General features: G+C 41.0%; 1 protein-coding gene across 2 annotated transcripts in view; it reads left to right on the forward strand.

The window, feature by feature from the left end:
- Positions 1-24: 24 nt before the first annotated feature.
- Positions 25-12,304, forward strand: part of DCAF13 (DDB1 and CUL4 associated factor 13) — a 41,272-nt gene continuing 28,992 nt past the window's right edge. The window contains exons 1-6 of one of the 2 annotated variants that reach the window (XM_075063181.1): positions 25-167; positions 4,933-5,132; positions 8,146-8,253; positions 8,981-9,070; positions 11,024-11,179; positions 11,896-11,973. In XM_075063181.1, the coding sequence (XP_074919282.1) occupies positions 98-167; positions 4,933-5,132; positions 8,146-8,253; positions 8,981-9,070; positions 11,024-11,179; positions 11,896-11,973 (702 nt within the window). In that variant the 5' untranslated portion in view covers positions 25-97. The remainder of the gene's footprint in view (positions 168-4,932; positions 5,133-8,145; positions 8,254-8,980; positions 9,071-11,023; positions 11,180-11,895; positions 11,974-12,304) is intronic. The other variant, XM_032772345.2, reaches the window with a different exon arrangement.

Below are 12,304 nucleotides of genomic sequence, written 5' to 3' on the forward strand. Positions count from 1 at the left end.
CGGTGGTTGGTGTGGCTAACGAGCGCTGACTTGACCCGGAAGCGTGGCGGGCTGGTTCCGGTCTGTGCCGCCGTGAGGAGCGCGGCGCGGCGGCAGGATGAGGGTGAAGGTGCTGAGCCGGAACCCCGATGATTACATCCGCGAGACCAAGCAGGATCTCCAGCGCGGTGAGCGCGCGGGCAGGCGGTTGGTTGGGGAAATCTTCGGTCCGCGCGACGGACAGGGGCTTGGGCTGATCCTGGCGCAATGGCTGCGTGTGCCGGCCGGGTGCTGAGCCCCGTTCCCCGGGGTCCGCCTTGTGCTGGGGCCTCCCGCCTGAGAAGGAGGGGCATGGGCCTGGCAGGCTGGGCTAGGCGAGGGTCTGACCTACGAGCCCCTTGGACTGGGCTGCGCGTGTGTACAGCGCCTGGCATAGCAGGGCCCGGGTCCCGGACGTGGCGCCGTCCCAGGCTGCAAATAAGTAATGATAATACTGTCGGGGGGCGGATGCAGTGCCAAACCGACCTCCCTACCCCCCTTATATGTTACGACCCCCTGCTGGTTTTGGCAGCAGTCCGGCCCCCATTCAGGGCCTGGCTGGACTGTGCTTTGGCATCTGATGTCATTGTCTAGTGCAGGGGCCAGCAACCTTTCAGAAGTGGTGTGGGTGTGCTGCGTCTTCATTTATTCACTCCTAATTTAAGACTTAGTGTGCCAGTAATTTTAATGTTTGTAGAAGGTCTCTTTCTATAACTCTATAATATATAACTAAACTATTGTTGTGTGTAAAGTCAATAAGGTTTTTTAAATGTTTGAGAAGTTTCATTTAAAATTAAATTAAAATGCAGAGCCCCTCACCCCAACCCCCCGGGCCAGTGGCCAGGACCTGAGCAGTGTGAATGCCACTGAAATCAGCTCATGTGCCGCCTTTGGCATGTGTGCCATAGGTTGCCTACTCCTGGTCTAGTGTAAGTGATGGTGCCACGCTCATTGCGCACCTCTAAGTGCTGTAATGCTTGAAGATGTTTGCGCTCTTCTGTGGTTCTCCTTGTTGTCCTGTGTGAGCATTTCACACACTAATGAGTTTACCTTCTCAACACCTGAGTGAGACAGGGAGGTATTATTATGCAGGCTTTACAGATTAGTAAGTGACATTCAGGGAGATTAAAGCCAACACCTACGAAAGTGTCTGCTGATTTTGGATAGCTCAGTAACTTGGTGCCCGAGGCACCTATGGCCTGATACAGAAATGCTTAGCACTTGCAATTCCTATTGACTTCAGTGAGAGTTGAGAATGAAAATCAGATTCTTGATGTTTCAGATTGGATACTTAGAAGTTGAGGAACATAAAATTAGTGTTCTCCTCTGCAAAGTCTGGTTCAAGTAATTTCCTTACCCTGGCACAGAAAATCTGTGTCAAAGTCTGGATTAGAAACTGGTTCTACTGGGTCCTACCCAAGTACCTTCACCAGAACACACTCCATTCCCTTTCTGCAGTCTGTGCCACTATCTATCGTTCAACTTACTCCCAACAAGAACTCATTCACCACTGAAACTGTTCTGAATGAGTCAGGGGTCTTATGGAAGAAATAATTGTGATCATGGTATCTAATGCTAGTGAATAAGATATCAGAATTAAGGATATATATACTAGCTTAACTTTGACATTTCTGAACAGTTGAATGCTTCGCTTTGGAGCATCAATATTCTTTTAGTGTAGGGATATATTTTTCTATGAAATTTCCCAGGCTGAGTTTTCATCTTGTGCATTTATTTTTTTAGACAGGTGTATAATGTTCTGCATTACACAATAAGAAAAGGACTGCCTCTTTCTATATAAGGACATGCCCCAATAATGTATTGGGAATGCAGGGTTCTGTTTCTGACTCTTGATATGGATCATGATCTAGATGAGGTATTTAATAGGCGGCCCACAGGCCAAATCTGGACCACCAGATGTTTTGAATGGACCCTGAAATCTTTTCATTTACTTATTCTTTGTTACTATTTTTCTCTGGAGTCTGGACCTTGACTATACCTTGACCAAGAAATTTGGACGTTGACAAAAAATAATTGGCTACCCTGAGGTTAGAGGAAGGCTCTGGGCGTTATGACTCCAGCCTGCTACTTATTTTTCAGTGATGTTTTGCCCTTATGTAGCGCTTGTTTATCTGTGGATCCAATGGCATCTAGTAAAGATGAGTGTGTCAGAATATTACCATATTACAGACAGTCTCGTCCTGGTCAGATTTGACACATTCTTTTTGAGAGATGCTGTGAATGTGGTCTAATGTAGGGGTTCTAAACCTTTTTATTTCTGAGGCCCTGCCAACATACTATAAAAACTCCATTGCCCACCTGTGCTGCCACAATTGGTTTTCTGCATGTAATACTTCTGTGGGAATTCCTCACCACTGTGCATGCACAGAATTTGTCCCCACAGATTTCTTTGCTTCCCTGCAGAAAAATGACTTTCTGATGGGTAAGCAAAGGCAAGCTACGAGAGTGGTCATGTGATCCTCCCCAGCAGTGTTATTTTGGGTGCCCAGGGCAGGAGACAGAGAAGTTAATCACTGTGGGGCAGGGGACAGGACTGGGGAAGACCCAGCTGGTGACGCCTACCCAGCATCAGGCTCAGTTGCTAGTCCTGGCTGGGCTGAGGAGGATCGGACTTCCTTTTCCCCTGCGTGGCACCCAGGGCTGTGTCAGACCCACCCCCGATTTCTCCCCCAGCTGTAGGAAGCTCTGCAACTCCACCCCCCTGCTCTTCCTGCACCCATCGCTCCTCAGCTGCAGGGGGAGGGATCACTGTACAGGGAGCTGCTCCCCTATCCGCCCAACCACCATGCATCCAGACCCTCCTGCCAAGCCTAACCCCCACCACACACACACACAACTTCCCTGGTGAGCCTCACTTCTACTGCACCTGGACCACCCTGACAAGGCACCTGTACCTGGATCCACACCCTACCAAGCCCTGACCAGCTGCACCTCGACACCCCTGGAGAGTCCCATTATTGTTGCACCCAGAACCCCGCAACAAACCCCTGTGCATTCAGCTCGCTCCCGCACTGAGCCGCCCACACACAGATTGCCCCACACAGAACGCTCTCAGCCCACACCTAGATTCCCCCCACACTAAGCCCTTTCATACTTGCTGAGCCTGCCTGCCCGCACCTGGCACAGAGGGGCAGGACCCTGAGGTGTTCTGGGGCAGGCCCGGTTCTTACACTGTGTCAGGTTAGGTGTAGCCTCACTGTTGAGTCAGTGTCCCCGGGGAGCTGCACAGTGATCTCCCACCTCTGTGCAGCCAGTGGCCTATGCTCCCCAATTCCATGCTGGAGCCTCTGCATTTGTTTGACAAAATTTGCAGAATTTTAAAATATTTTGTGCAGAATTTGTAATTTTTTGGCACAAAATGCCCTCAGGAGTAATATTAAAAGTCATTAAGGGGTAGCAAGGAGGGCAGTTGCCCAGAACCCCGCACCACAGGATGCCACGTGAAGCTAAGTTGCTCGGGCTTCTCCTTCACCCCCAGGTGGCGGGGCCCAGGGCCCCAGGGCTTCAGTCCTACATGGCAGGGCTTTCTGCCCTGGGCCCCAGCGAGTCTAACCCAGGTCCTGCTTGGCAGACTGCAGAAACCTGCTCGTGGACCCCCAGGGGGCCCCGGGCCCCTGGTTGAAAATGAGTGGTCTAGTGGATGAGATTTGGGTTTTCCATTTTATATTCGATTTGTATGATTTTTCCCAGCTTTGTCAGATATGAATGTATGCAAACTCTTTGCCCCTCAGTTATCTCATTTGTATAATAAGGTAAGGAAGAAACTAAGTCTTATAATGTAGGGATATGGTACCTTGCTCAGTAATAAGTGTTGCGAAATGCAGGGAAATATTGTAGCTCTTTGGAAGAGGTGGGGGTAGAACTCATGGTCTTCTATCTCAACTAGACCAGAGGCTATTTTGGTTGTGCAGAAGACGAGGTCTCATAGGCTGTGTCTACACTACACTACTGTAAGTTGACCTATGCTATGCACCTCCAGCTATGTGAATAATGTAGCTGGAGTTGACGTACATTAGGTCAAGTTACCACGGGGTCTCTCCCATCGACTTACCTTACTCTTCTTGTAGTAGGTGGAGTACAGGGGTCGCCTGGAAAGCGATCTGTGATCTGTTGTTGATCTGGCGGGTCTTCACTAGATCCACTAAATCAACCACCCGTGGATCGATCTCAAAGCGTCGATCCTGTCTGTAGTGTAGGTATAGCCATAGGTATTCAGAACCACAACTAGCCTTTAGATGTCTAGATTTGTGGTTATATAGTGGGGAGTGTGTGTGTGTGTGTATTAACAACACATGACATTTAGTTCTTGCTACAGATAGCATGAAATTTATTAATCCCTTATTCTTGTGGGTGGGAAAGGAAGGACTGAAAACCACAATAGCGTGGAAGAAACAAAATAATTACAAAATATCCTTGTCCATTGGTATTCTCAATACTGGCTTTGTTTTTGGTTCTGTGAGCAGGTAATGTCTCGTGACAATCAAGAGCCTTTTAACTTTCTGTTCCTAGCCTGCTCACATGACTAGCATAAATCCAATGTTTAGTTAAATTATGGGCATTTGAATTTCAGCTCTTTTTGAAATATAAGACAAATGTTGATAGCTAGATGTCTAATGTAAAAGTAAGATCTTTTAAACATTACTTGACACTGTCTTTTTAACTTCTTTAATTTAAAAAAAAGCTAGTAAGACTAACTCTAAACTTAAACATTTCAGTAGCAGGTGATCCTACAGGACACTTTGCAGTTATCAACGTGACAGAAATTCCAGTGTTGCAGGAAAATGTATTGTTTCCAGAATGGTAGGGAAAATCAAAGGGGACTTTATCTTAATTCAGCCTAACTTGCACTACAGAGAATGCCATGGGTTCTTATGATTATTCATCTTATTCCAGTTCCAAGAAACTATGATCCTGCATTACATCCGTTTGAGGTTCCACGAGAGTATATGCGAGCCCTGAATGCAACAAAATTAGAACGCGTGTTTGCAAAACCTTTTCTTGCTTCACTGGATGGTCACAGGGATGGAGTTAATTGTATGGCTAAGCATCCACAGAGTTTATCTACAGTACTTTCTGGGGCCTGTGATGGAGAGGTAAGTGAATTTGCAAAAAAAAACAAAAAAAAAACTGAATAACCCTTTTTTTTTTTTTTTTTTTTTTTTTGGATATTTTGTACATAAGAATGGCCATACTGGGTCGGACCAGTGGTCCATCTAGCCCGGTATGCTGTCTTCCGACCGTGGCCAGTGCCAGATGCTTCAGAGGAATGTACAGATCGGGGCATTAAAGAATGATCCATCCCCTGTTGTTTAATCCCAACTTTGGTCAGTCAGAAGTTTAGGGATACCCAGAGCATGGGGTTTCCTCCCCGACTATTCTGACTAATACCCATTGATGGACTTGGCATGAACTTATCTACTTCTTTTTTGAACCTAGTTATATCTTTGGCCCTCACAACATCCTCTGGCAACAAGTCCCACAGGTAGACTGTGTGTTGTGCGAAGAAGTACTTTTGTTTGTTTTAAGCCTGTTTAATTGAGTGACTCCTGGTTCTTGTGTTATGTGAAAGAGTGAATAACACTTCCTTACTCACTTACTCCAAAATCATGTCTGGTGTGTAGACTTCTACCATATCCTGCCTAAGTCATCTCTTTTCTAAACTGAACATTCCCAGTCTTCTTAATCTCTCCTCATTTGGAAGCTGTTCCATACCCCTAATTGTTTCTGTGCCCCTTTCTGTACCTTTTCTATTTCTAATATCTCTTTTGAGATGGGGCAACCAGAACTGCACACTGTGTTTCAGGTGTGGGCGTACCATGGATTTATGGCATTATGATATTTACTGTCTTATCTGTCCCTTTCCTACTGGTTCCTAACATTCTGTTAGCTTTTTTCACTGTCTCTGCACATTGAGTGGATGTTTAGAGAACTGTCCACAATGACTCCAAGATCTCTTTTTGAGCGGTAACTGCTAATTTAGACCCCATCATTTTGTATGAATAGCTGGAATTATATTTTCCAATGTGTGTTACTTTGCATTTATCAGCACTGAATTTCATCTGCCATTTTGTTGCCCAGTCACCCAGTTTTGTGAGATCCTTTTATAGCTCTTTGCAGTCTACTTAGGACTTAACTATCTTGAGTAGTTTTGTGTCATCTGCAAATTTTGCCACTTCACTGTTTACCCCTTTTTCCAGATCATTTATAAATATATCGAACAACGCTGATCCCAGGCCAGATCCTTGGGGGATGCTGCTATTTACCTCTCTCCACTGTGAAAACTGACCGTTTATTTCCACCCTTTGTTACCTATCTTTTAAACAATTATTGATCCATGACAGGATCTTCCCGCATATCTCATGACCACTTACTTTGCTTAAGAGCCTTTGGTGAGGGACCTTGTCAAAATCTTTTTGAAAGTCCAAGCACACTGTATTGATTGGATCATCCTTGTCCACATGTTAGTTGACCTCCTTTGAAAATTCTAATTGATTGAGGCCTGATTTCCCTTTACAAAAGCTATGTTGAGTCTTCCCCAACATATTGTGTTTCTGTGTGCCTAATTTTCTGTTCTTTACCATAGACTCAATCACTTTGCCTGGTAATGAAGTTAGGTTTACTGGCCTGTAATTACCAGGGTCGCCTCTGTAGCCTTTTTTTAAAAATTGACATTACATTAGTTACCCTCATGTCATCTGGTACAGAGGCTGATTTAAGTGCTAGGTTACATGCCACAGTTAGCTCTGCAATTTCATATTTGTTCTTTTTTGGCCTGCCTAATTATACTTTTACACTTGACTTGCCAGAGTTTCTTTCAATTTTCCCTGGTAGAATTTGACTTCTGTATTTTTGTCCTGTGTCTTTGTTCACAGCTGTCATTTTTAAGGTTCTGCATAGAGCAGGCAATCTATCCATTACTGTTCGTATAGCACAAATCTTAAATATGACTGTCTATTTTTGTATTGTTATAGGTAGCAAATAAGACTACTGTTATAATTAGAAACAATTACAGAATAAACACCTCATTTTCCATCCCACCCCACTTGATTTACTTTGTGCACAGTGTTGTAATTGTTTCCTTTTATGGTCATTCATTTTCCACTATTTGTGGGTATTATATACACAATTATCGAGGAACAAATTTTAGAAAAAGGAAAGGGAAATGAATTGGAACCATGGGAATAAATGTATAGGAAACATTTCAGGACTCAACATTGTAGAATGGAAGAGGTCTTGCACATTAATACAAAATAAAATACATAAAATCTAAGTACATTTTTATTATTCATTTCAGTTGGATTCTGAAAAAGCCTGAAACAGAAATATGTATTCAAGATAAACAGAGATTGGAGATGTAATCAGAAAATGCTGACTTAATATGTTCACTATGAAACTGTACAACTGCAAAAGTATTGTTGTTTTCCAATAAGCCGTGAAAGGACATTTGAAATTAAATGAAATTTTTGCATTGGATCCAAAGATTGTTCTCTTGGTTTTCTCATTTTTATAAGCTGTCTCTACTTTTTCTCAGAAATGGTATTATTCTCTTCTTTTGTGTAATTTTATGTATCCGAAGGGAGTGGAAGAGTCCCAACGGTACCTGAATTCCAGAAGTTACAACTACTATGTTGAAGTGTGGCTATATAAGGAGCTAGATCATTGGTGACTCTCAGTGAAATTTCTAAAAACTTGTTTGTGGACAGTGAGATATTACAACTTTTTAAAAAATATCATGAACTCTTGGATAGGAATAGTGCTATACAGTAAATCCTTACACTGCACTTTCTGTGGTCCCTATCTTGCAAGCAGATGTACTCATGTGGAGCAGCTTCCAGTATTGGGTTTGTAAAATTGAATTCTTGCTAGTGGTAGCGGTGACACTCACTTCAATAAAGAATTTTTTTTAAAATATAAAGGAAATGTGATTGTAAGCCCACAAAAAATAGACATGGGTATTCAGGGGAAGGTTTGTTTCAAACTCACTGGAATGCATTGTCTAAAACTAGCTAGATTTCAGACTGATGGTGCCATTTGACATGACTTTTCATGACATCTTACAGCTAGAAAACTACTAAATGGAAAAATGTTTTGGTATGCTTTTAACAGGTTAAAATTTGGAACTTGACCAAACGAGAATGCATCCGTACTTTACAAGCACATGAGGGCTTTGTACGAGGGATATGTACCCGCTTTTGTGGTACCTCTTTCTTCACCGTAAGTATAATGTTGGTATGACGTATAGAGTGTACTTCCACATTGATTTTCCAATCAGAAACTTATTGTAATCATTTGGTGAGCTTCTCTATGGTAGAATGTTTAAAATGTCAGTAGTATTTAGGAATAATGTCCACTAAACTCCATTTATATTGCAAACCTATCCTTTTCTGTTTCTTGTTAACCAAGACTAGCAATTTTCTGGTGTTCTCCCTTTAATAAGGGCAACTCTGTTAATTTGAGTGTGTTTATTTTACATACTGGTTTTGACGGTAAACTGTGTTAATTGAAAGACGTGAATAGTTACTATGATTCAAGATGGTTTCAGATAAGTAATTAAAGTCAAAGTTCTGTCAGTAAAACATCCTTTCATTGTCACTTTATATCAAGTATAATGGGTTCAAGTGCACATAAACTGCTTGTGATAAAATATCAGTGTTTGGTGTTCAAATGAAAACAGGACTAACATCTAATAGTGAAAAGAATGAAGTATGGAGAACAGAATGAGTTGATGGGTCCTCTTGTTAACAAGAATCTTGTATGTCCATCTGCCGACAATGGACCTTGTATCCACGGCTCTGAAGTAGACACCAGATAAGTGTCATGAGGAAGAAAAAAAAATGGTTCAGGTAGTTGCATAACATAGGAGCTTGAATCTTGTAAATAGAATACATGTATGTTAAATATTGAAAGAGTTAGCTGTATACATTTTCTCCAATACGTCTAGGTTGGTGATGATAAAACTGTGAAGCACTGGAAAATGGAAGGCCCGGGATATGGGGGAGAAGAAGAACCACTGCATACAATTCTTGGAAAGGTATAAAAACTTTAGTTTTGGTTTCATACTTCTGTTTTCTTGTTAGTACTTAGGTTACTTAAGCATCGACTAGTGGGGCAGAAGCTGATTGATTGTGGGTCTGGAATTTACATTTCTGCATTTTCTCCTGGGAATATTTTATATTTTTCAAAGACTCAAAAAGTTATAGCAGGAAGCCTGCTAAACAACCAGTGGGGCCACTGGATGATTGATGTGCTAAAATAGCATTCAAGGAGGATACTGCCATTGTGAAGAAACTAAATGAATTCTTTGTATCGGTCTTCATGGCTGAAGATGTGTGGGAGATTCCCAAACCTGAGCCATTCTTTTTAGGTGACAGATCTGAGGAACTGTCCCAGATTGAGGTATCATTAGAGGAGGTTTTGGAACAAATTAATAAATTAAACAGCAATTGGGGGTATGGAACAGCTTCTGTATGAGGAGAGAGTAATAAAACTGGGATTTTTCAGCTTGGAAAAGAGATGGTTAAGGGGAGACATGATTGAGGTCTATAAAGTCATGACTGGTGTAGAGAAAGTAGATAAGGAAGTATTATTTACTACTTCTCATAACACAAGAACTCGGGGTCACCAAATGAAATTAATAGGCAACAGGTTTAAAACAAATAAAAGGAAGTATTTCTTCACCCGAAACACAGTCAACCTGTGGAACTCCTTGCCAGAGGATGTTATGAAGGCCAATACCATGACAGTTCAAAAAAAGAACTAGATAATTTCATGGAGGATAGGTCCATTCTGTTTGCCAGAAGCTGGGAATGAGCGATGGGATGGATCGCTTGAAGATTACATGTTCTCTTCATTCACTATGGGGCCCCTGGCACTGGCCGCTGTCAGAAGACAGGATACTGGGCTAGATGGACCTTTGGTCTGGCCAAGTAGGGCCCTTCTTATGTATGTGTGGAGGGGAGTTAGGTTAGAGGCAACTCTTGAGTTATACCTCTAGTTAACGTTACTGTGAAGACAAGCCCTTAAATTGCTTCATCTGTTTGGCTTATCAAAAAGATTGAGAGAGTACTTGAATACAGTGTATAAGTACTGGTATTTTCTTCGTGGGGAGAAAATACTGGTACCAAAGGGATCTTTATTCTAACAGAGAGAGGCATAGCAAGAACTGGTGGGTGTAAACTGAAGCCAGAGAAATTCGAATTAGGACAGATTTTTAACTGTGAAGGTGGTTAACCATTAGGAAAAACTACCTATGCAAGTGGTGGATTCTCCATCTCTTGATGTCATTTTATTGACTGGATGCCTTAGTCAAATACAAGTTATTCTTTAGTTAGATGGAAGTTATTGGGCTCAATATTGGGTTAACTGGGTGAAATTATCATAGGTCATTATACAAGAGATCAGACTATATGATGACGGTTCCTTCTGGCCTGCAGCCATGAGATGCAAAAAAAAAAAAAAATGGTTTTTATGGCATCCTCTACCACAGTGCACATGTTTTGGTGGGTTATCTTTGTATGTGAGCTAGAGAGAGATTTTAAAATGAATTATGGGTACATCCATAAGGAAAATTGCTAACAAGATTCAACTATACACTTTTGTGTAACATATGGGACCTTTGTGATTGCCTCTGGAAATATATTAAACATTTTAAAGGGTTTCTTTTTTTGTGTGTGTGTAGGTTATATTACCACACTTTTTAATATGTCGTACTTCAAATTAAAATGTTCAGTCAGACTGGTGACCACTTAATACAGGTTTCACTATAAATATAATCAATGAAAGTTTACAAAGAAGAACTTGCAAATAAAAAATTAAAGGCTACAATATTCTTAAAATAGCTAAATGTGAAAGACTACAACATGTTAACTGCTCAGCAGGGGGTGACAATTTGGTCATCAGTAATTTAAATAATATAACAATTTGAAAAACTTGTTATACAAAATAGAATTGATCATTCCTGTAACTAATTTTTTTGCCTTTAAAGACACTGTACACAGGCATTGATCACCATTGGAAGGAAGCTGTATTTGCAACTTGTGGGCATCAAGTAGACATCTGGGATGAACAAAGGAACAGTCCCATATGCTCTTTGACATGGGGTGTTGATAGCATCAGCAGCGTTAAATTTAATCCAATTGAGGTAATGTGTTCTTTGTACATACTATATGTCAATATTTTATTTGATCAGTACGAGGATTAAATCATATTAACATTCAGAGATTCATATGAAACTCTCCAACTGTTTGTTGCAACTATAAATTTCCAAAACAGTACTTTTAACACCTGTTATAGGTTTTTTCTTTTTTTTTATTTGATTTAAAGTGGTGATGTTGCTTCAGTAGATAATACTAAAGATAGTCTTTTGTATACATACTAAATCAGTGACCAACATCATGTTGAGGGGAATTTTGGATGTACTGTCCTTTAGATTAGCTGGTGAATATGTGAGAGAGTTACCACTTCACAAGTGGGGAAAAATGGATTGGTTCTGACTTCTGTTTGACAAAAACAAACTATTTCCGAGAAGAGCCCTCGGATTGACTGTTTAGCTGTAAATAAAGAAAAGTGAACCTGTTTACTAATGGTTAAAGCAAATAGAACACATTTGACACCAACGTTTTGTTTTGTCAAAGGAGGTTCTAGATCATGTTCCTGTTCTATGATTGCTTTTCTTCAAACGATTTTCTTAAAATTTTAAGAGTCATATATTGGAAGAAAGTGGCTCTATCTGTACTTAAGTTAGCAAAATAGTTGCTTAAATATTTAGTGTAAAATATATACTCTGTCCTATTTTTTTTGTTTTCATAATTTTAGAAGGTAGTACCTGATATAATGGCATGATTATTTATTTTTTAGACGCATCTTTTAGGAAGCTGTGCTTCAGACAGAAATATTGTGTTGTATGACATGAGGCAGTCAACTCCATTAAAGAAGGTAACTTTTTGTTTTCTTGCTGTTTTAATGATTTGTTCATAAAATGTTGCTCTATTACCAAAACTGCTAATCAACACTTAAGTAGCATGTTAGCATGGAGAGGCCCCAGACAATTTAAAGTTAGTCCCTGACATACTAATCGTTGGGGATTTTGGACCAAGTGGGAGTTCTGTGAGTGTCACCTCTTTAATTTAGCCTAATCTGGGGTGTAAATTTTTGTGATTTAAGCCATGCAAAGGAATTAAAAAGGGTCCTCTTTTCATTTCAAATTGGCTGTCATACTCTCTCTGTAAATCATTGTGAATGATGTCAGACTGGACATAAGAGTCTT

This window comes from Chelonoidis abingdonii, chromosome 2 (assembly GCF_003597395.2).
Source record: "Chelonoidis abingdonii isolate Lonesome George chromosome 2, CheloAbing_2.0, whole genome shotgun sequence".
Lineage (NCBI taxonomy): Eukaryota > Metazoa > Chordata > Testudines > Testudinidae > Chelonoidis > Chelonoidis abingdonii.